General features: G+C 35.9%; 1 protein-coding gene across 2 annotated transcripts in view; it reads left to right on the top strand.

Moving 5' to 3' along the window:
- The first annotated feature begins 1,266 nt into the window (after nucleotides 1–1,266).
- The window catches only part of LOC106064991 (patched domain-containing protein 3-like), a 37,886-nt gene continuing 13,571 nt past the window's right edge, over nucleotides 1,267–25,581 (top strand). Inside the window, exons 1-7 of one of the 2 annotated variants that reach the window (XM_056030602.1) lie at nucleotides 1,267–1,398; nucleotides 8,222–8,389; nucleotides 11,822–12,012; nucleotides 12,930–13,072; nucleotides 18,396–18,639; nucleotides 18,967–19,087; nucleotides 19,906–20,052. In XM_056030602.1, coding sequence (XP_055886577.1) covers nucleotides 8,230–8,389; nucleotides 11,822–12,012; nucleotides 12,930–13,072; nucleotides 18,396–18,639; nucleotides 18,967–19,087; nucleotides 19,906–20,052 — 1,006 coding nt within the window. In that variant the 5' untranslated portion in view covers nucleotides 1,267–1,398; nucleotides 8,222–8,229. Of the gene's footprint in view, nucleotides 1,399–7,363; nucleotides 7,440–8,221; nucleotides 8,390–11,821; nucleotides 12,013–12,929; nucleotides 13,073–18,395; nucleotides 18,640–18,966; nucleotides 19,088–19,905; nucleotides 20,053–25,581 lie in introns of those variants that run through there. The other variant, XM_056030601.1, reaches the window with a different exon arrangement.

The following is a 25,581-nucleotide window of genomic DNA, read 5'->3' as shown; positions in this document are numbered from 1 at the left end:
AGTTGATCCAACAAGGACACACTAAAGTGTTTCGACAGACAGATATAGCCTACCAGCTGATCCAACAAGGACACACTAAAGGGTCTCGACAGACAGATATAGCCTACCAGCTGATCCAACAAGGCCATGAGAGGAGATAGTCTACCAGTTGATCCAACAAGGACACACTAAAGTGTCTCGACAGACAGAGATTCTAAAAATAAACACAAGATCATAAAGGGAGTTTTGTGTCCTACAAAAATTCTAATTCCGTCACAGTACGTTGTGACCTCTTCATTGCTGGAGGAAAGCCTGGGTGGTAAATTTGAGAGTGCTGGGCTGCCTACACGTCAACAATCGCCTCTCTTCCATACTGACCTGATTCAAAGGGATTGAGAGCCACCGCAATTTATGGTCAAGTTGATGAAGAGCTTACCGGAGAGCAGTGATCTTTCTACTGCACCCTGCCTTCGGGGCTCCGAAACCGGATTTTCTATTAGGGTTGTGAAGAAGACTCTCAGCACTGTGCACGATAAGCGTTCATCGCCAGCTTGTCCATCGCGACGAGAAGTTAAGTTATTCACATTTCGATAGCCAGAGTCAAAGTTTGCAGTTTATTTTTTTTGTTGTTTTTTTACCGTATGGAGGCACGGGCCGCATGGATAAATCAAAAACGTGTACAGTAAATAGTTTGTTCGGTGCTTTAGTTTTTTTTATCTTTTATTTCATGAAACATTTACAGTACTCTTAATATTAACCTTCATAGGGCAAAAAAAAAAAGACAAGGGGAGGGAGGCGCACTAGTTTTTTTTTTTAATAATCTGCGTAACTAGAAAGTAATAAGAAAGTTAAAGCAATGACTAAAGCCATAGGTCGCAACTTGCACCCCCTGCAAAAAATCCTGCGGGCGCCCCATGCATGTCATCTCACAGGACATCTCACAGGCCTCCGGCCTTCCATCAGTTAGGCCTAAAACGTCTACATTCCTGTTTCTGAAATGTTCCATTAATAACTTCAGTTACCATGGTGACACTTCCTTCTGCTTGACGCACTTCGGTCCGACCTTGCCGCTTGAACTTGAAGTCCAGCAAATAAACCATTCATCATCATCTTGATCTGTTTTGTAACAGAGCATTTATCACACACACACACATCTATTTCGCTTTTTTTCCACTTCTTGGTGCTCACAACATTCTTCCCTGCAGTCGACACCCTGATGATCCCGCCCACTCGTCCTTCTGTCGGTCACGCCCCCTTTTCCAAGAGGGACAGCCCACTGTCCAGCCCAACAAGTACAACCAGATCCACGTGCGGTGGGGGAAAAGAGTTCCAATCATAAAGAGAAAATTTCCCGCTGACTTTAAAAAAAACAACAACAAAACTTTTGTGACGATTTGTTTCTGTGTGCACAAGACAAAAGTAAGTGAACGAGTTTTTGTGTTTGTTTGCCATGTATCGCCTTTATCTCATCCCTATATATCAAAACAACGTTTATAGTTCACACTGGTATGTTGTCTGGACTGCCGTTCGATGGTCTCAGGCTCGAGCTCTGCCCGCTGTCATTCTCGGCCGGCCGTTAGGGCTAGGATGTAATTCTCTTCAAATCTGAAGAAACATCCGAAACATGTCAAACAAAACCAAAAAAAAAAAAAAAAATATGGGAAGTAGGCTTAATTGATATTAAATAAATTCATTGTTTTCTTTCATGGTCTAGTTTTCTACTATACTTATAATGTTTATTTTATTAAATATTTTTTTCACTGTATGGTGTAAGGACATTCACGCCATTCGCAATCCCCCCCCCCACACACACACACACTATTCAAAAATTCTTCGCCAATGTCAGATCGTGTTTGCTTGCATCGCCACATTTGTACCAAGCTTCTATCAACTCACTGTCTGTCTTGTACAATATTTGTACCAAGCTTCTATCAACTCTCTCTGTCTAGTACAACATTTGTACCAAGCTTCTATCAACTCACTGTCTGTCTTGTACAATATTTGTACCAAGCTTCTATCAACTCTCTCTGTCTAGTACAACATTTGTACCAAGCTTCTATCAACTCTCTCTGTCTTGTACAATATTTGTACCAAGCTTCTATCAACTCACTGTCTGTCGTGTACAATATTTGTACCAAGCTTCTATCAACTAACTGTCTGTCTTGTACAATATTTGTACCAAGCTTCTATCAACTCACTCTGTCTAGTACAACATTTGTACCAAGCTTCTATCAACTCACTCTGTCTTGTACAATATTTGTACCAAGTTTCTATCAACTCACTCTGTCTAGTACAACATTTGTATCAAGCTTCTATCAACTCACTCTGTCTAGTACAACATTTGTACCAAGCTTCTATCAACTCACTCTGTCTAGTACTACATTTGTACCAAGATTCTATCAACTCACTCTGTCTAGTACAACATTTGTACCAAGCTTCTATCAACTCACTCTGTCTTGTACAACATTTGTACCAAGCTTCTATCAACTCACTCTGTCTAGTACAACATTTGTACCAAGCTTCTATCAACTCACTCTGTCTTGTACAACATTTGTACCAAGCTTCTATCAACTCACTCTGTCTAGTACAACATTTGTACCAAGCTTCTATCAACTCACTCTGTCTAGTACAACATTTGTACCAAGTTTCTATCAACTCACTCTGTCTAGTACAACATTTGTACCAAGTTTCTATCAACTCACTCTGTCTAGTACAACATTTGTACCAAGCTTCTATCAACTCACTCTGTCTTGTACAATATTTGTACCAAGTTTCTATCAACTCACTCTGTCTAGTACAACATTTGTATCAAGCTTCTATCAACTCACTCTGTCTAGTACAACATTTGTATCAAGTTTCTATCAACTCACTCTGTCTAGTACAACATTTGTACCAAGCTTCTATCAACTCACTCTGTCTTGTACAACTTTGGAACACGTTATTTCTCCCACTCTTGAATCAATTTGAATCTTTGTACAATTATTAATTTACTCCTAGCAAAACACGAATCAATAAAAAAAAAATCAGTTAATTAATTGATTTTGGTTAATATCGAGAATAGAAATAAAACTTACAATATTGAGAGATGTGGCTGTAAATGTGGCATTCTTACCTTTAGGTAAACTTAAAAAAAAATATTTTTAATATAATGCTTTTTCTTTATTTGGTAATGAATGAGTGACCAAACAGTTTTTACAGAAGATCCAAGAGATTTGATCTATTTGTAGAGCTAATATTTTCCATAGTGTCAGTAGGCCTTCAGAGGTCTCTCTTCATTTATTAGATGTGCTATGGTGTGAATAAAAGTTGTGAGTTTACTCCAAATGCGTAGTGTCTCTAACCAAAATTAACTTAACTGTCCCTTTGATCAAACCGAATGTCCACAATCTTATAGTCCGTTGTATTCAGGTCTTGAAGGTTTAAAATGTTCCTATAAAGATAATAAAAGGAAGAATGCGCAGGAAGAAAACAAGATAAAGACGTTTCTATGGATGAAATGTATACAACAAATGAGAAAAAAATTCTAATATAAAGTTTGAAACATGTCAGAAGAAATGAAATCGGAGAGTGGAAGAGACAGCTCCCGTCTCAAGAAATAGAAATAGATCATAAAGTTTGAGAATAACATGTTGAAACAGCGTTATGTAAATATTTTGTAACTTGGCGCTACACTTTCATGGAGGACTTCAGAGCAGTGGACATCAGGTGGGAATAGGCTTCAGACATTTCCAGTGACAGATCTTTATGGAGACAGCTTGCCGCCCAATGCGTCGAAGGATCTAAGTAGTTCGAATTGTTTTCCAAGTAAAAATAGCATATTATATAACATTAAAAAATGTTAAAAAGTCACTAATTAGAGAAAGATTGAATGGTCTGTTAGCTTTATTATTATTATTATTATTATTATTATTTGTCGATTGAGCCAGTCAAAGCGCGCTATATAACATTGAAATATGATTATTTTAAAAAGTTAACAAACAAGTATCGGAGACTATGACATGGGTTTTATAAACTCTCCAATTAGTTTAATTAAGTGACCAAATTATGTTTATATAGTATAAACAGGTCAATCATTTAAAAACACAGTTTTGTCTTTCTTTTTTCGCTATCCATAAATTATGATCCACTTTGTAATAAACCATCTTTGTCTCATAATTGATATAAGCTGACATGTCAGTATAAATAGCAGTGTTTCCAATATATAAATCCATTCATGATATCGCGCGCTTCTTACATTAGACATTACCGAAGGATCACGCATGCGCAGGTCATAACTTTATTACATTCACGCATTAGCTTTAATTGCTCCTAGTGCACTATATCAGTGGCAAACTTAGCGGGTAATATATGGCTATTTAAAATGTTATTTAACCTTGGTTAGGTCAATAATAGAATATGCATCCTCAGTTTGGGACCCCTCAAGTGAAGAAAACATTAAGAAACTGGAGCAGACACAAAATAGAGCAGTGAGATTCATAACAAACATTCACATTTGACTAGTGTAACATCTTTAGTTCCATCACTAAATTTAGAAAGCCTTCAGGAGTGAAGACTTAAAAGTAAAGTAGCAATAATACGCAAAACACTGAACCATAATCTTCAAATACAAAAACAAAATTTAATAAAATACTCAGAAAGACACAAAGATAAAGGCACATTCCTCGTTCCATATAAAAAAAAAGAGTATAGTTCCCTTTCAGACCTTGTGGTCTATAGGGGAGATGATGTAAAGGTCATCTGTTTCTGTAGCCTACGGTTAACGAGGTTGTCATGTGGCCAACACAACGATCAACCGCCTTTACTTTTCCCCAACTAATGTCAGGTACCCATTACAGCTGGGTGGACTCAGAGGCGCCCAAGGATCCCGAAATTAAAAATCCCAGTCTTCACCAGGATACGAACCCGGGACCCCCGAATCAGAAGTCAAGCCTTTACCGTTCAGCCACTGCGCCTCCTGCTCGTTCCATATGCTAGGACAAATTTGTACAAATGCTCTTTCTTCCCTAGTGCTATTAGAGCATGGAATGGGTTGCCTGAGCTAGCCAGGAAAACCAGTGACTTGGCGGAATTTAAGTCATTGGTTAATATGCATGACTAGATGCATGACGCGTAGGACGTAATCACCTTCTTTTTTGAAGTGTCTGTATTATATAAGATATGGGATTCAACCTCCCCTCCCAAAATGAGGGGGGGGGGATCGGAATTTAGTGACTGATTTTTTGCTTTGATTTTGTTTCTTTTAGGTGAGATTTTAATACTAATCCATCACTTGCACCAGCACAGCCAAGGGGGTTTTGAGTTTAAAACCCCCTACCACGGGGTTTTACGGGATTTTGAGTTTAGAAGAAAAAAAAATGCAAACGACAATCCCCAAATTCCAAGAGTACAGTTAAGGAAGATTTTGATTTTAAAACCCCCTCCAAAATTTACGATAAACACCCTCTTCAATACACTCAAAATGTTATGAGCGTAGCTAAATGGGTTTTGACTCAGTTTTGAGTTTAAACCCCCCTTCAGCGGGGTTTGAAACTAAAAATACCTCTTCAATATGAAAAAAAAGCAAATTATGCACTCAAAATGTTATGAGCGTAGATAAATAGGTTTTGAATCAGTTTTGAGTTTAAACCCTTCGCCAGCGGGGTTTGAAGCTAAAAAATACATCTTCATTGTAAAAACAAAAAAAGCAAATTACGCACTCAAAATGCTATGAGCGTAGCCAAAGGGGTTTTGCGTTAAAACCCCCCTTCAGATGGGTTTGATGGTAAAAAATACCTCAATATAAAAAAAGAAAATTTCACACTAAAATTATTTGAGCGTAGCCAATCCAATTGGGGGTTTTGAGTTAAAACCCCTCTACTCCAGATGGTTTTGAGTTTAAAATCCCCCTACAGAGCGTTTTGAGGTGGAAAACCTCTATCTTCAATATTATTCTAAGGCAAACAACAGTTACCAAATTCTATGACCGTAGCTAAATGGGGTTTTGAATTACAAAAGAGAAATAACTCCAGAGTTTTTTTTTTAGTTAAAAACCTCCAACAGATGATTTTGACGATAAAACTTCCCTTTTCGATATAAAATCTAAAGCAAACTACAGTCACCTAATTCCAAGAGCGTATTCAAGAGAGGTTACACATTTCTACCAGTGGCTGGGCTCCATTGATAAAGTGCAGTGAATAGTCATCTGCCGAAATTGAAAAACACTAAATGTGGCTCAACAAAGATGGCTAAGACAGATTTTAGGAGTCAGTTATAGAGATCGGGTCTAAATCTTAGAAATCAAATGCCGAACTGGGAGTCGACGCCTTAGTAAGATTGTGACAGAGCGTCGTATGGGGTTCGCGGGTCATGTTCTTCGACAAAATGAATTACGCATAATAAGAGTTGCGATGACATCCTAGTACAACTTGGCGCCACACATTTATGGAGGTCCTTAGAGCAGGTGGGAAGAGGCTTCAGACATTACCAGTGAGTCAGTGACAGACTTTTGTGGAAACAGCTTGACAGCAAATGCGTTGAACGGCTCTGGAGGGTCTAAGTCAGTAAGAATAACACTTTAGGTCTTTGAAATGCACTGTAGATACCCCAGAATATGCATTTGTTGGCTTTCAATACCAGAAATAGTGCTTGGCTCCTAGCGTTCCTTCAGGCCCCTGCTGGCAGTGGCGGGGAGTCAACAATGTTTCCACTAACTCCAGGAAGAGCCTATTCTAGGGCACAATAAACGTCTTTCGAAAGAATGAAGGGTCAGAATGTAATAAAGATTATGTACACATACACACACACATACACACACACATACATACATACATACAAAAATATTTTTTCGAGCCGGGGGGGGGGGGGAGAGGGCGGGGAGGGGGGAGAAAAAAATCCTCGAAATAAAGAATCACCCTTTGTGTCAGGATTTTGTGATTTTACCATCACAAAAGAGATACAAGACACCGATAGCAAAGACAAACAGACACAAACACTCTTTTGTTCCCCTGGCAATGAAATCATTAAATAAGAACAATCTGGTATAAACTTTGTCACATGTAAATTATGAGTGAGTCTGGTGTAAATGTAGCCTACACTTTGGTTTCTTATAGTTATAATGTTTTTTGTTTGGTGTAATGCACACATTGTAAGACAAATTTCCTTACGGATAATAAAGATCATATATATATGAGTGTTTCCAATGACAAATCACGAGATCACAAAAATGGACATTAGAGTTGCGTAACTTGTCTAGATTTTGGACAGGGACAGCTGAAGTGAACTACTAAGTTTCACGTGAATGGCAGGTCAAGGGTCATACAGTTCCTGAACGACTAGTTAATGGACGCCTGACAGGTTCGTCTGACCCAGTGGGGTAGTGTCTGAAAACATTATGTCGTAGACAGTATTAGAATCCTTTGATATTTGGCAGGCAGTTAGATTTTATTTACACATGTTATGCGATTTGGTTATGAGAAATACAGGTGAAAAGAAGATATTTTACTATCTTTGAGAGAGACAGAGACAGGGAGAGAGAGAGAAAGAGAGGAGATTGACACCACAACTTATTAGAAATAATTATTTCCGTGAAAGTAATCTTGTTCATCTAGGGCGTTGCACTTGATGGGAATGCAAAAAAATAAAAGTCCAGCAGTATAGATTTAAGGATCTGATGAAAGATATTGGGGATAGCACGTGCTTCTCTTGTACTCCTTAGAGGATCATCGGCTCAACATATTTTATAGTTCAGATCTCAGAGTGTGCAGATAAAGAGAGGTACAGACAGCAACATTCATGATTGCAGTTATCTTGTAGTAAATGTTGTTTGTATTTAAAAATTTTTTTTTTGTATTACACGTTTCGGATGTAACTTCAGAATTTGAAAATGATTACATCCTAGGCCCCGCAGGAGCTCATAGAGACGACAGTCCGGAGATATACCACAGTACCAGTAGGCATAGTATAGGTTGTGATAAGTTGTTTTGTTCATGACATAAAACTGGTATTCTTTACGTTAAGCTATAATAAACTGACGTCAAACTGCATGAAGTATTTAAACTCCATTGAAACAGAATTGTAAATTAGGTCGAATGCTATGTTTGGAAGGACATTTTGTACAGCTTAACATAATTGTAGTTCCAATAAGTATGTGATCATCAGACGGGTTGGACAAAAACTTGTATTTTGCCAGTGAAATTCAAATCAAGATAGTATAATTTTTTTTTGTACTAATATAGAGCACCTTGTCTCTATGTATTTACGAAAGATTCAAGAATGAAATCTCTATGGGACTGTCACCGGTCACTCCTGAGAGGCTTCTTTCATTATGGCTACTTCCTAGCCAGTCACCCAGCCTGGTTCTTGACCATTCCCATCGGACTCTGCTTACTGTCCGCTGTAGGTTTCATGAATTATAATCCAGAAACGGACATCGGTAAGTAAACTTTAAATTGATAAATGAAATGCACTTTATTTAGGCTCATTTTTATACAGGAATCAGTATTATATTATATAACGTCGTGAAAGTTGTCAAAAAGCAAAAACACTATAAATATTTCCAATAATCACATATATCAGCATGTACCACCATAGGTAAACACATGGACATAATTAACCTCAACATAAGCAAGAACATGCCCCCATGTTTCACTATATATCATCACAGTATCTACCACCACCTGAGGCACCACATAGAACATCAGATCCCACCACAAACAGGTACACGTCACCACACTGGAATGTGTGGCCAAGAGGCAAAGTACGATTGAACTTGACTTAGCTACTTATCAAGTGGGCTCTAGGTTCGACACCCGACTCGAGCACAGTTGTGTTTACTTAGGCAGCACGGAAAACCCTCTCCGGATACCCCCTGTCTCTACTGGTCCACAAATGAGATTGGACTATAGCGCTCTGAGCAGGCTATAAGCAGGAAAGTTGTGCTATTTAAAAGCTATTAAACAACAACAACAACAACAGCAGTCACCCATTTCTATCAAGTTACGCAAAAATTATGGTCGCATTTTATATTTTAAGTTATCTATAATTAAGTAATCCTTTAATATAAAATGCAGTCTCCATATGTAGATAATACATAATCCAACGTCCGAAATTTATAAAATATAACATGATGATGTTAATTAGCAGCTAATATTTAGGTAAAGTGAACGAAGAATGCTGATTTAGTGAAGAAGTAAAAGTATCATAATTCTCAATGTCATTATCGGTTCGTCACATTGGGAATTCGCCATAGAAACAAAACGCGACACTCCAGTTTTCAGTCTTTAAACATTACAATTCTCAATAGGGTTTGTTGGACTAGTCCGTTTCGTTTCTTTGATTTAAAAGTATTGGGCCGGAAGTCGCTTTATTTATTTATTTATTTTATGAGTGTTTTACCCAAGATCTGTGTTGTTTTTTTAGGACTAGCTTATTTCATGTACCCGGCATTTTCCGATACACAATTTAATACAGAAAGTAATTATTGAAAAAAATTGTAGTGATTTTAAACTTTAAATGATTACTTAAAAAGGTGTTACTCTAATCAATTTGAATATTATTTTGTTATGAATGTCACTGTTTATTTTGTGTCTGTTCTAGTTTCTTAAATTTTTCTTGAGTAAAGGGGTCGTTTTTCTCCTAATGTGTATACCTGATTTCTCCAAGCAGCCTTTGTAAAATATTGGTCCTAAATAATGCTATGTTTATAAACGAAACATCGCATGGCTGCATTATGATGAATGTACGTGTTAGTTCAATATATTTTATATTACTAGGTAACTAAAAATAACTGTATAAATTGACGTAGGGGCCTAAGTTTCATTTTTTTCTGTTAGATAAAGTCATATGGCAAATTTTCCTTTATATCCTAATTCTAAAAAGGAATAATAATAGAATTATACAGTAAAAATAATCACTAAGTTTTTCTTTTAATAGTTTTGAAAGTCTAACTGAGTTTGTGTTTTTGCAGATGTACACAAGCTACACTATGAGTCAGTCCATCTCTTCTGACTATTTAGAAATGAGAGTAAAAATGTAGGCTTCGATATTTTTAGCCTGAATTTAAGAAGTTACAATCTTCAAACAACTAATATATTGCCTCTTCCATTAAACTTTGTACTTTAAAAATAAATTTATCCAATGCTCGAAATCCTGCTTGTATACTTAGGCCCTATTTAAATCGATCCGGTATCTATGTATTAAGTAGCAATAACCCCGCAAAAAAATTAAATGAAAGAAGATTGAGATATACATATATTTTTGTGACGGTACGCACCGGTACAGGGTACCGGCACCTTTTTTTCAATGTCGGGAAAAATGATTACTTTTCTTGTAATTCAACGTTAATTGTTAATTTATTATTAGTTGAAAGTTAGGCAATCTATCACTGAGTACAGGAGCCTCTTTTTTTATTTTTACAAAATAAAAAGAACTTTATATACTTTCAGCCGACATGCCGTATTATTAAAAACACCTCTATGTGAACTTCTCAATCATCTAGAGTCTTAGACAGTCATTATTTTAGACTAGATTTAAGTAGAGTCTAGACCTAGCTTTCATAGGCCTATTATTATAAAAAAAATAAATAATAATCTGTCATTATAGACATCATTCGCAATTTTATTTTTAGGTCTAGGCATTGAAAAGTAAATCTATTAATAAACTAAAATCGATCTAAGTCTAAGTACTAACTTATTAAATAAGTCATTATAAGTAGAAGTATTATAATGAATATTGTATAGATCTAGATTGACTATATTATAGATAGATCTATAGACAGATCTCTAGTTTAGTAGATTAAGTATATAGTAAACGTATTACAGTATTATTAGATCTATGTCTTATGTCTATATCTAATTAATTCTAATAATCTAATAATTAAAAAACTTTAGTCTTTATTAATATCTAGACTTTTTTCTTATAAAAACTGACTATAGGCATAGCATAGGCTAGACTCGGCAATCTAGTCTCAAGATAGAATCTATACTATTACTAGATCTATTCGATTTTTATATATAGATCTAGACTAGAATTAGATTATAGATCTAAATATACTAATGGAGAGATGATATGAGGTGTTAGCTAATAGTGTTGCTCAAGAAACAAACCTGGGTTTTTCTAAACTCTAATACTTGGTATGTAATAGTAAAACAGCACCTACCTAAATAAATCGTAACTAGCAATCAAAAACCTATATTTATTGTAGTATATATAGGTCTGTGGTTGTATTTTATATAGCCTTCGTAACTTCTTCTATAGAGAAATGACTTTTTGTAATTTCTTTTACTGAAAATTGGACTATTCGCGTCTGACACATATATACATTTTATGTTCAGCAACAAACCCTATTCTTTCCGATTTTATTTTATTTAAGTTTGAGGTGGCAATAGTTACTTTTTTTAAAACTCTTAGTCTACTACTGCTCTTAGTTATAAAATTAAGGACAACTTACTCTTGTCTGTCTGTCTGTCTGTCTGGTACCAATGTTAAACACGTTATTTGCTCCCTCACTCATTTTCGAATCAAGTTGAAAAATGGCACGCATATTTATTACTCATAAGAAAAAATGAATCAATTAAAAATTAACAAATTAGTAAATTAATTATTTTGTTTGATATAAAGAAGGGTAATAATTTCTACAGTATTGAGAGATATGGTTATAAATATAAATGTCGAATTCGTCGCCTTTTTTTGTTGCTTGTTTCATAATTTGATTGGAGAAAAAGTGATTATAGATGTATAAACTCAATATATGTACTAATTACAGATGAAAAGCAATAATTAATAAGTTTTTCTTTATCTTGTAATGATATTTGTTCTAGTTTTTTTTAGATCATACTCTTTGAAGCCAGTTTTATTATATCGCCAGAAACCCTTTACGCACCAACCGATAGCAGAGCAGTCAAAGACAGAGATACAGTGGTCAAGACCTTCCCAGACCTGTTTGCCACCAACTACCATCCGTTCAGCGCCAACAAACTGATGGCTCAGGGAATTGCGATATTCAGGAGCAAAGCTAAAAGAGCCATACTGACACCAGAAGTGTTGCACGAGCTAGAGGTAAGCTGAAATGTGTATGCTACGATAGAAAATCTAGTCAGTTGGGGGGGGGTGAAGTTTGTCCCACGTTCCATTCCATGGCACAAATTTTGCATGTAAACTGACACAACTGTTGATTATTTACCATGATACTACATAGTGTGAGAGACTGGGCTAAAAAATAATCACAAAACAGTTTTTATTTCACATCCATTGGAAAAGTCAAGGTAAAACTTATTTTTCAGACTTTGTGGTTCATTCATCAAATAACGTAATGCTCAAATGGACTAGTTTGTAAGGTCAACGAAGATGTCCTTTGGCCAGGAAAAGATAACTTTCTCCGAATTCCTAAAAATTGGTCAATCATGGATTCAAACTAGAGACCCTCTTGTCGGAAGCCCAGCCGAGCAAAACGTCCTGACCATTCCTCACACGAAGTGAAACTCTACTCTACTCTACTGTATAAAGCAGTTAAAATACTGTAACCTCGGTGGAGGGGGGGGGGGTAGAGGGAATTAAAATTATAATAAAAAATGTGGAATTCTCTTCAATATCAGCCATCTGGAAATGTGTGACTCAATTCCAATGTTTTAATTCTTCCAATTAACTCCCCTATTTCGTCATAATAAAAAAAAATTGAATTATTTATTGCGACAACTTTTCATTTTCCTCTCCAGAAGACATTTAGCACATCAACTCGCGCTGCGTGACAACATTTTATTCAAATTTCAGAAAGATCACTTCATTACATAATCAATGAATCCAAAAAAAAAATTCCCGTGAGAGTCACTGTGTTGCATAATTGTGTCGTTGTTTTCGTAACATTTGTATGTGACCTACCCGTGAAAAGTTTAGACATGTTCTTGAACTGAACATGAACTAGACATTTATTAAAATATTTTTTTTTCATAATCGTTTTTTCCCCTCTAATCTTGTAGACGTTCAGAAACAACGTTCTATCTCTGAGAGTTCAAGTCGATGGTCAAAATATCACTTTTGAAGACGTGTGTGTTCGGAGCCAGACATTTGGTGGAACAGACTGTGTGGTGGATGGGGACTTTCTCTTTGATCCTTTCTTTAAGTAAGATTCTTTTGATACAATATCAATTAGGGATTAGTAGAATAACAGAATAGATATTTTTTAAACTCACCGTTTATATACTATTTTCTCCAAAGTAGTACCTAGTTTTTTTTGATATTCTGTGATAAATTTTGATTTTTGTTTATTCTTCTTGCATCTATTTTTGTTGTTTCCTTTTTTTTGTTTCTATTTCTTGCTGTCATTCATTCTTTATCTCCTATTTCTTGCTGCCATCCATTCTTTATCTCCAATTTCTTGCTGCCATCCATTCTTTATCTCCAATTTCTTGCTGCCATCCATTTTTTTTTCCAATTTCTTGCTGCTATCCATTCTTTATTTCCTATTTCTTGCTGCTATCAGTTCCTTATTTCCAATTTCCTGCTGCCATCCATTCTTTATTTCCAATTTCTTGCTGCTATCCATTCCTTATTTCCTATTTCTTGCTGCTATCAGTTCCTTCTTTCCTATTTCTTGCTGCTATCAGTTCCTTATTTCCTATCTCTTGCTGCTATCCATTCTTTATTTCCTATTTCTTGCTGCTATCAGTTCCTTCTTTCCTATTTCTTGCTGCTATCAGTTCCTTATTTCCTATCTCTTGCTGCTATCCATTTTTTATTTCCTATTTCTTGCTGCTATCAGTTTCTTCTTTCCAATTTCTTGCTGCCATCCATTCTTTATTTCCTATTTCTTGCTGCCATCCATTCTTTATTTCCTATTTCTTGCTGCCATCCATTCTTTATTTCCTATTTCTTGCTGCCATCCATTCTTTATTTCCTATTTCTTGCTGCCATCCATTCTTTATTTCCTATTTATTGCTGCTATCCATTCTTTATTTCCTATTTCTTGCTGCCATCCATTCTTTATTTCCAATTTCTTGCTGCCATCCATTCTTTATTTCCTATTTCTTGCTGCTATCCATTCTTTATTTCCAATTTCTTGCTGCCATCCATTCTTTATTTCCTATTTCTTGATGCTATCAGTTCCTTATTTCCTATTTCTTGCTGCCATCAGTTCTTTATTTCCAATTTTTTGCTGCCATCCATTCTTTATTTCCTATTTCTTGCTGCTATCCATTCTTTATTTCCTATTTCTTGCTGCCATCAATTCTTTATTTCCAATTTCTTGCTGCCATCCATTCTTTATTTCCAATTTCTTGCTGCCATCCATTCTTTATTTCCAATTTCTTGCTGCCATCCATTCTTTATTTCCTATTTCTTGCTGCCATCCATTCCTTATTTCCTATTTCTTTCTGCCATCCATTCTTTATTTCCTATTTCTTGCTGCCATCCATTCTTTATTTCCAATTTCTTGCTGCCATCCATTCTTTATTTCCTATTTCTTGCTGCCATCCATTCTTTATTTCCTATTTCTTGATGCTATCAGTTCCTTATTTCCTATTTCTTGCTGCTATCCATTCTTGTTTTCCAATTTCTTGATGCTATCAGTTCCTTATTTCCTATTTCTTGCTGCCATCCATTCTTTATTTCCAATTTTTTGCTGCCATCCATTCCTTATTTCCTATTTCTTGCTGCCATCCATTCTTTATTTCCTATTTCTTGCTGCCATCCATTCTTTATTTCCAATTTCTTGCTGCCATCCATTCTTTATTTCCTATTTCTTGATGCTATCAGTTCCTTATTTCCTATTTCTTGCTGCCATCCATTCTTTATTTCCAATTTTTTTGCTGCCATCCATTCCTTATTTCCTATTTCTTGCTGCTATCCATTCTTTATTTCCTATTTCTTGATGCTATCAGTTCCTTATTTCCTATTTCTTGATGCTATCAGTTCCTTATTTCCTATTTCTTGCTGCTATCCATTCTTTATTTCCTATTTCTTGATGCTATCAGTTCCTTATTTCCTATTTCTTGCTGCTATCCATTTTTTTTTCCAATTTCTTGATGCTATCAGTTCCTTATTTCCTATTTCTTGCTGCCATCCATTCTTTATTTCCTATTTCTTGATGCTATCAGTTCCTTATTTCCTATTTCTTGCTGCTATCCATTCTTTTTTTCCAATTTCTTGCTGCTATCCATTCCTTATTTCCTATTTCTTGCTGCTATCCATTCTTTATTTCCAATTTCTTGCAGATATCCATTCTTTTTTTCCAATTTCTTGCTGCTATCCATTCTTTTTTTCCAATTTCTTGCTGCTATCCATTCTTTATTTCCAATTTCTTGCTGCTATCCATTCTTTATTTCCAATTTCTTGCTGCCATCCATTCTTTATTTCCAATTTCTTGCTGCCATCAATTCTTTATTTCCAATTTCTTGCTGCCATCCATTCTTTATCTCCAATTTCTTGCTGCCATCCATTCTTTATCTCCAATTTCTTGCTGCCATCCATTCTTTATTTCCAATTTCTTGCTGCCATCAATTCTTTATTTCCAATTTCTTGCTGCCATCCATTCTTTATCTCCAATTTCTTGCTGCCATCCATTCCTTATTTCCAATTTCTTGCTGCCATCCATTCCTTATTTCCAATTTCTTGCTGCTATCCATTCTTTTTTTCCAATTTCTTGCTGCTATCCATTCCTTATTTCATATTTCTTGCTGCCATCCATTCCTTATTTCCAATTTCTTGCTGCCATCCATTCCTTATTTCCAATTTCTTGCTGCTATCCATTCTTTATTTCCAATTTCTTGCTGCCATCCATTCCTTATTTCATATTTCATGCTGCAATCCATTCCTTATTTCCTATTTCTTGCTGCTATCCATTCTTTTTTTCCAATTTCTTGCTGCTATCCATTCTTTATTTCCAATTTCTTGCTGCTACCAGTTCCTTATTTCCTATTTCTTGCTGCCATCCATTATTTATTTCCAATTTCTTGCTGCTATCCATTCCTTATTTCATATTTCTTGCTGCCATCCATTCCTTATTTCCAATTTCTTGCTGCTATCCATTCTTTTTTTCCAATTTCTTGCTGCTATCCATTCTTTATTTCATATTTCTTGCTGCCATCCATTATTTATTTCCAATTTCTTGCTGCTATCCATTCTTTATTTCATATTTCTTGCTGCTATCCATTCTTTATTTCATATTTCTTGCTGCTATCCATTCTTTTTTTCCAATTTCTTGCTGCCATCCATTATTTATTTCCAATTTCTTGCTGCTATCCATTCCTTATTTCATATTTCTTGCTGCCATCCATTCCTTCTTTCCAATTTCTTGCTGCTATCCATTCTTTATTTCCAATTTCTTGCTGCTATCCATTCCTTATTTCATATTTCTTGCTGCTATCCATTCCTTATTTCCTATTTCTTGCTGCCATCCATTCTTTATTTCCAATTTCTTGCTGCCATCAATTCTTTATTTCCAATTTCTTGCTGCCATCAATTCTTTATTTCCAATTTCTTGCTGCTATCCATTCCTTATTTCATATTTCTTGCTGCTATCCATTCTTTATTTCCTATTTCTTGCTGCCATCCATTTTTTATTTCCTATTTCTTGCTGCTATCCATTCCTTATTTCCTATTTCTTGCTGCCATCCATTCTTTATTTCCAATTTCTTGCTGCCATCAATTCTTTATTTCCAATTTCTTGCTGCCATCCATTCTTTATCTCCAATTTCTTGCTGCCATCCATTCTTTATCTCCAATTTCTTGCTGCCATCCATTCTTTATTTCCAATTTCTTGCTGCTATCCATTCTTTATTTCCTATTTCTTGCTGCCATCCATTCTTTATTTCCAATTTCTTGCTGCCATCAATTCTTTATTTCATATTTCTTGCTGCTATCCATTCCTTATTTCATATTTCTTGCTGCCATCCATTCCTTATTTCATATTTCTTGCTGCCATCCATTCCTTATTTCCTATTTCTTGCTGCTATCCATTCTTTATTTCCTATTTCTTGCTGCTATCCATTCTTTATTTCCAATTTTTTGCTGCCATCCATTCTTTATTTCCAATTTCTTGCTGCCATCCATTCCTTATTTCATATTTCTTGCTGCTATCAGTTCCTTTTTTCCAATTTCTTGCTGACATCCATTATTTATTTCCAATTTCTTGCTGCTATCAGTTCCTTATTTCCTATTTCTTGCTGCTATCCATTCTTTTTTTCCAATTTCTTGCTGCTATCCATTCTTTATTTCCAATTTCTTGCTGCTATCCATTCCTTATTTCATATTTCTTGCTGCTATCCATTCTTTATTTCCAATTTCTTGCTGCTATCTGTTCTTTTTTTCCAATTTCTTGCTGCTATCCGTTCTTTATTTCCAATTTCTTGCTGCCATCCATTCCTTATTTCCTATTTCTTGCTGCTATCCATTCTTTATTTCCAATTTCTTGCAGATATCCATTCTTTTTTTTCCAATTTCTTGCTGCTAACCATTCTTTATTTCCAATTTCTTGCTGCTATCCATTCCTTATTTCCTATTTCTTGCTGCTATCCATTCTTTATTTCCATTTTCTTGCTGATATCCATTCTTTTTTTCCAATTTCTTGCTGCTATCCATTCTTTATTTCCAATTTCTTGCTGCTATCCATTCTTTATTTCCAATTTCTTGCTGCCATCCATTCCTTATTTCCTATTTCTTGCTGCCATCCATTATTTATTTCCAATTTCTTGCTGCTATCCATTCCTTATTTCATATTTCTTGCTGCTATCCATTCTTTATTTCCAATTTCTTGCTGCTATCCGTTCTTTTTTTCCAATTTCTTGCTGCTATCCGTTCTTTATTTCCAATTTCTTGCTGCTATCCATTCTTTTTTTCCAATTTCTTGCTGCTATCCGTTCTTTATTTCCTATTTCTTGCTGCTATCCATTCTTTATTTCCAATTTCTTGCTGCTATCCATTCTTTATTTCCAATTTCTTGCTGCTATCCATTCTTTATTTCCAATTTCTTGCTGCTATCCATTCTTTATTTTCAATTTCTTGCTGCCATCCATTCCTTATTTTCAATTTCTTGCTGCTATCCATTCTTTATTTCCAATTTCTTGCTGCTATCCATTCTTTATTTTCAATTTCTTGCTGCCATCCATTCCTTATTTTCAATGTCTTGCTGCTATCCATTCTTTTTTTAAAAAATTTCTTGTCTTTTTTTTTATTCTATCTACTTCTTGTTTCTTTTTCTTGCTGCTACCCATTTCCTGCTTTATTTCTTGTTTTTTGTTTCTTGATTCAATGTTTCTTTTTTCTGTTTTTTTTTTACAGGTTTCTTCTTTCTATCTGTTTCTTGGTTCTAGCTAATTCTCGTTTCATTCTGTTTATTGTTCATATTTATTGCTTCTATTTCTTTCTGTGCTTCTATGTATTCATTGTTTCTGGTTTCAATCGATAGTTGCTTCTACTTATTTTTTTTCATATTCTTTTTCTTGTTTAAGCGAGTCGATGAGCCGAGGAGAAGTGAACTATCCCTTCTGGTTCTCTATTGGTGGAGGCATAGATTTGAACCTGTTCATCAGCGATGTAGTCATGAGCGACAACGAGGAGTATCTGAAGGCAGCAGGAGCCGTTAAGATGGCCTTTCCCCTCAGGCAAGACACAAAGGAAGTTGAGAAGATGTCTCTAGCCTGGGAACTTGAGTTCGCAGATTTGATGAAGAATGCGAATTTTTCTACGGTTGATGTAATCAGCTTTGTTGTGGATTATCATTGCATTATTATTTGTTGTGTAACACTTGTCTTCTGTAACATGTACGTTTGGTTTTGTTGACTTAAGTTTGAGATCATAAACTAGCTGTAGGACTACAATTTATTTCAAAGACACATTGGACTTCGCTCTATTCATCCCTAAAAAAGCCTTTTACTCTAGTAGATGAGTCTAATCATATAGATCTACAGATAGGAACAATTGTTTATTTCGAGATTAAATGGTTCTAAATATGGGTGAAGAAATCTGTTTTATAGATGTTTGCAGTCCAGAGCCTTATGGTCAATATAATTTAATTCCCAGTATGCCTACGCAATATCGCAGTCTTTGAGCTTGGAACTGGATAGAGGAACTAAAGGAGATATATTCTACTTTTCATTGACCTTCATAATGATGATCACTTACGCCTCGGTGGTTAGTGCAGGTCAGTTCCATTGGATTTCTGTCTCAAACACACGTTTTATTGACTAACTTTTTTTAAAGCCAAAAGAATTTTAAAAAAAGGTTTGTAGAAAATGTATAAACTTTAATATTTAAATTTATGCGCCAAGAATTTTGTTTAAAAATAAGATATCCTGACATCTTAGTTAATGTTTGTATATCAAAGCCATAGAGACTATTTTGTAAAGATAAAATGAAACAATGTTGTCAATGCTGTGTTAATCCTTTTGACTCCCAGTGGACTGAGTGGAGCATAAGGTCGCAACAGTACTTCGCCATTGGACTCAGTTCTGAGCAATCTTTCAGCTGGGTCCATGTCCTTCTTTGTTTCTTGGTCGACTGATCTCTTCCATGTTCTGGTTTAAGCTTTGGTCTCAGTAAATGTGTCAAGATGCCCGATTGCCATTGGCTTTTCATTGGTTATGAGCTCTTCTTGAGAAGAATCACCAAGACCAATGTCTTTTTGGCTTTCTGTAGCATTTTAAATTTTTTTAACAGCCTCAGGACCCATTCTCCTCCTTACCCGGGCTTGAGGTCGTCGAGATGTTTCCCGAAGGTTGCCTCTTGGCAGAGTTAAATGAACCAAAAAGATTACATAATATTGCTTGATTGGTCATGAAGGAAACATGGTTTGAATATAATCGTTTTATACTCATTTGTAATTAAATATCAAAAACTTAAAAAAAAAACAGCAACTAATGTGTTCAGGTAGAAACATGGTAAATAAAGTACTACAAATCACTTTCAGAACATTTTCATTGAATTTGTTAAGCCTTCATTTCACTTTTGTATGTTGACCAGGAGGAGACTGTGTGTCAACCAGGGCACTTCTGGCTAACGCTGGGGTCGTAGCTGCTGCAGTCGGCATCATGGGGGCGTTTGGCTTGGTGACGCTGACAGGTGTTCGCTTCGTGAATATGGTGGGCATCATGCCATTTTTAACATTGGGTGAGCCATAGTTTTATGGAAACTGTTAATGATGCATCTTTAAAAACTTTAGTGAGGCTCAGAATTTAATGCTTTTTAACTCTTGCGAGTCACAGATTAATATTTCCTTCTTGCTTTTTCTAGTTGTGTGAGTACTAAACCTCAAAAGAAAAAAAGCCACATAATAATTTTACTTAAAACTGTATGCATTATCCCTCTTATTCAAACGTAATTAAAACAATAAAAATGAACAACCTCTGCCCCCCCCCACCCCCTGCCATACTTGGTAGTAATAGTGGATTGCCAATCAACTGTTTAAAAATAGAGCCCACTTATGTCATCAAGGATTGTTAAAACGGTCTCCAAAATTCAGATGTGGTACCGTCATTTACACTATTGTCTTTACGATTTGTAATCACAAAGTACATTATTAAATTATGTTTTTGGAATACAATATTGGAATAAAGGATATAATTTTAAATGGTTTAATATAAAATAAATGAAAATGTCGGCATCCGTCGCCGCTTAAGTAGTATGCCATATTGATTGATCGTAGGATGGTGTTGCACGTGATAAAACTAACTTCTAACCTCTGACCCTAACTATGAAACATATATCAAGAGAAGAATAGTGAATCTTTCGTTTCCAATGACATGTTCATGTTCAGACGAGCTGAACAAAACACTCTAGAGGAAGTGTTGCTAATCTAGGTTATTATTACACTTTGTATCACTGCAACATCAATTCCGTTCGTTACATAAAATAATTTCAAAATGGAGGAACTGATAGACTTTACCTTTACGAATTAAAAATTTTTGTAAAACAAATGGGCAACTAACTAGCAGAAATAAAGAAGCTTTGACCCGAACATAACCTACTAAGCATTGAGATATTGTTACAATTAGAGCCCAATTCTTTATCCTTTAGTTGACAACAGTTAAGTTCAAGTTCGAGTTCTAGACATTGTTTAGTTGACCAGAAAATCGCCAATAGACCTATTCTACGTCGCCAATAGACCTATTCTACGTCGCCAATAGACCTATTCTACGTCGCCAATAGACCTATTCTACGTCGCCAATAGACCTATTCTACGTCGCCAATAGACCTATTCTACGTAGCCAATATATTGCCAGCAAAGTTCGAAATCCTAGGCCTTCTATAGAATGCCTGCATTTCACACTTTGACGGTAACATATATTAATTTAAGTTTACGTATGTTAGCTACTATAAAATATTGTTAAGACTAAGGAATTAAAAACAAAATTCAGGTATTTATCAATAGCCTACCTGCCTCAGGAAGATTATTTTGATCCACTTACCTAGACAAGAGCTCGAATGAGGAACTGTGGCAAAGAACAAACCAGTAACACATTGAAGTAGATATCCTTTAGAGACGCTGGAGATGGATGGGTTACATTGTTCCCACCCTTTGCAAGCCTGCATCGAACATTACAAGACACATGAAACCCCAAAGAAAGAGTAACAGGGGACGGCCCAGGAATACATGGTGCCGCGATTTGGAAGCAGATACCAAGCTGATGGGCAAGACTTGTGGACAGTTGGAGAGACTCGCCCAGCACCGAGACAAGACGAGACCACAGGCAGAGAAGAGATGAGACAAAGGAATAATAAACATAAGACAAGACACCAACAAATTACACACACACACGAACGGTACACACTGCCAATAGGCCGAACATAGGTTCGTGACAACTGCTCTACTTATTGATTGGTGTATGGCAGTGTTTCTCAAACTTTTACCGATGGAGCCATCCCCCCCCCCCTCTCCTTTAAAAGAAGAATTTTGTTCGCACCCACCTTAGCTAGCTGAGGACTTAGGCAGCGCTGTAGGTTTTCACAATGAGGTGCGAAAGGCTTTTGGAATGTAATGAAAAAGAATGAGTAAAAAAAGTAAAAAAAAAAATATAGCAGAGAAATTTATGTCTAATAAAGAAGGAGCTAGCACTTGCCAATAGTATTATGTGGGAACAGTCGAGTTACAATAGTCGGGAGAATTGCCAATCTAAGTTAGAGTCTCTAACAAAAAAGTCAAGAAAGGTAACGTTATAGAAGATATTGTGAAATGCCTTCTTCAAAACGTTCTGAGTTTATATTGTTACAGACGCCTCTCGCGAAAACGTTATACTGTAATAACTTAAGGGAGGCAACCCAACGAGGCAACGATGTTTTTTTTACAGGACATCACAAATACATTATAACAACCATGGGCGTAGCCAGGGGGGGGGGTTGGGGTTGGGCTCCTAGCGCTCCCCCAGACCCCCTTGCTATTGATGGCGGGGAATCTACAATTTTATGAAAACAGCTTAACAGCAAATGCTCCGAACGGCGCGGGAGGATCTAAGTCAGTAAGAATAGCACATTAGGTTTTTGAAATAAAACTTTTTAATAGCAGGAAAATGCAGTGTAGATACCTCAGAATAGGCATTTTGTTGGCTTTAAATACCAGAAATAGTGCTTGGTGGCGGGGCTTCGCCCTGCGCTGGGGGAGCTCCTAGCGCTCTCCCAGACCTTCTTGCTGTCAATGTTGGGGAATCTACAATTTTCCCACTAACTCATGAAAGAACCTATTCTAGGGCACAATAAACGTCTTCCGAAAGAATGAAGGGTCAGAATGTAATAAAAATTATGTACACACACACACATAAATACTTATAATTTTTTTTTCGCGGGGGGGGGGGGTCAACCTCCCCTCCCCCCCCCGAAACAAAATCCTTGCTACGCCCATGATAACAACTGTCTTTAGCACAGTCTTTTCATCTCGGCTCTAGACTTGGGCGGAAATTGTTCTCTCTCTTCTAATGTCAACATCCTTCCTAGTCTAGTCACTAATAGTGCGCACCTTCTTCACTATCTTGGATGGTGGTGTGCATGGTGGGGTTATAACAATACATTATGAAAGGTCCTTATTAGAAGACAAAATGACTTTTAGAATATTTCAATCTGTTAAACATTGCTAATAATGTCACTTTACTTGGTTAACAAATTAACGTCGAATAATAATTACAATGAAAATGCAACTCTTTTCCCCTTTTGTCAGGCCGGGACGTCGCTCCCCCTCCAGAGGTCAACGTACAATGAGAGCCCAAGTCAGTAATGTCACATACACAGCATCACATCGTAGACATCACTTAGCTCAGGCCTATTTCCAACAAACTTGTTTTATTTTAAAGTTAACTCTTAAGTGTGCCATCTACCTCCTCGACTCCAGGCCCTTCCCCTTGTCCCAAGTGATAGTTGACGTAATTAGGTGTCCAGTTCGGTCCACGGTCTCCTCTTGTCATGCGCGTGTTTGGTGTATCATGGAAATTCCCCGCTTCATCTGGAAACAAACCCAGTCCCCTAGCGCGTGACACTGTTCTGGCTGCTTAAGATCATAATGTTGACTTGTGTAATCTTTTTTCTCGAGGTTTATTCTAAAATAAGGATTAAATGAATCCCGAAGTGTCGCATTTGAGGGAAAAAAAAACATAACATTAACTATCCAAAAAATCTGGGGCAATCCAAGACAAGTTTTTATATACACATACGTTTACCTGGTCCACGCTTGATGTCGCATTAATCACTTCTATTTAATACACCGGCAACTGTTTCACATTTAAATAATCCAGTTCTTTTTTCAACCAGGTAATGGCTTTAAATAAAACAGCAAGGAGAGACAAAAAAAAATGTAGGTCTGTACTTTTATTTTTAATGAGCCATTTGACCTGACTGCCAGATAGTACACAAAGGTCTTAGTATAATTTTTTTTTTTCGTTAGGAATAAAGAAAACAATCACCAGGGCACAAAGCTAAAACAAAAGGATAAGTAAAAGGTAAAAAAAAAATAGCATACCGTTGGCTTCGAAAGGGGGAAAGCCGGTAGTTTTTTGGTTGTCTGTTTGTTCATCTGTCTGTCCATCTGACATTCATGTTTAGATCTCAAAAACTAAAAGCGCTATTTCACAATATGTTAATTATTTCTAATGCTACTAATTTATGAAAATTCTACTTAATTAAAATTGATTTGCTTCTATCTTTATCTTATCTTATACATTACTGACGTTGCATCAAAAGAGGAGATAATTACGTCCTACGCGTATCCATGTGTCGAGCTAGTCATGCGTGTTAAACTCTGCTAAATCATTTATTTTCCTGGCTGATTTAGGCAACCCGTACCATACTCTAATGGCACTAGGAACGAAGAAGAACTTTTAAGAATTTGTGCTAGCATGGGGAATAAGAAATGTGTTTTTATCTTTGCGTCTCTTTGTGTATTTTACTAGGTTGAGTTTTGTGTACTTTATACTGCAAAGTGTGATTCAAAGTTGCCACTTTGCTTTTTAGTCTTCTGCCTTAAAACCTAGGTATTAGTAATTGTGTTACTCTAATCTAACGTGAATATTTGTAAAAAATAACAAATGATCTCTTGTGACCAAGGTGCTAATGACATACATGTATTTTGAATACCAACCTACAGTTTTTATTAGCGGCCCCCGAAGGGGGAAAAGACGCTATTAGATTTGTGTGGAATGTCTGTCCGTCCGTCCTATTTAGATCTCATAAAGTAGAAAGATAGTGAAAATCGGACATCATAGTATTTTAGACCATTCAAAGTTCTGATGCAACGGCTACTTTTTTCTTTTCTGAAAGCGAAAAATCTGATTTTAAAATCACTTATGCAAGCAGTTTTTTTTTTAAATAAAAATACACCACTTTTACAACTATTTCCTATTAATAGTAACAAACACGGAAGGCTTTTTATTAGGTGGGCTGACTACGTATCATGTTCTAACAAATTTATGCAAACGGTTTTAGATTTTTTGTCAAAAAAAATTTTTTTTTACATTTGTATTGTTATGTACGTTCTGTTCTACTAACTACTACAGTTACACATAAAAATGTTTACTTTTTTTAAAGAGAAAAAATCTATTTAGTATGCATATAAGTTGGACATAATTTAAAACAACAATTAATAACTAGTTTTTCATATTATCGCGTGAACTGCCGTGCTGCTATCAAACCATAGAGCACTTAACTCAAGAATTTAAAAAAAAAATAAAAAAATTAAGGAAATATTTTTTCTTGAGGAATAAGAGATTGACCCTTAACAAAACAATTAGATAAATTCGTAATTCATTATAAGACACCAGTTAGGCCAGTTTCACATCCAACTTCACATTCACTTTCACCTATCATTTGGTCTGCTGGACCGCTGGGGGCACCTCACAAGATCTGTCAACCTTCTTTCTCCATTCTTCTCTGTCATTTGTCTTTGATAGAATTTCATTCTGATGTTCTTTCTGAAAATATTGAAATCTGCCTGGGTGGACCACTTCGGGGGCCGATTTTGAGTTTGTGTTTCCACACAAACTCTCTTTGTAACCTTGTTTTATTAATTTTTTTTTTCAATTAGATTATGTACTATAATGTATTAATAATCACTGAATGAACAAATACACATGCATTATTATGTGTATTATTATTGAAGACAGGCACAGAAAACGAAAAGAAAAATTAAATAGACCGCCGGCGGACAACAGCTTTGTCTGT

Source organism: Biomphalaria glabrata, chromosome 5 (assembly GCF_947242115.1).
Source record: "Biomphalaria glabrata chromosome 5, xgBioGlab47.1, whole genome shotgun sequence".
Classification (NCBI taxonomy): domain Eukaryota; kingdom Metazoa; phylum Mollusca; class Gastropoda; family Planorbidae; genus Biomphalaria; species Biomphalaria glabrata.
This window is presented reverse-complemented; position numbering and strand designations above follow the sequence as displayed.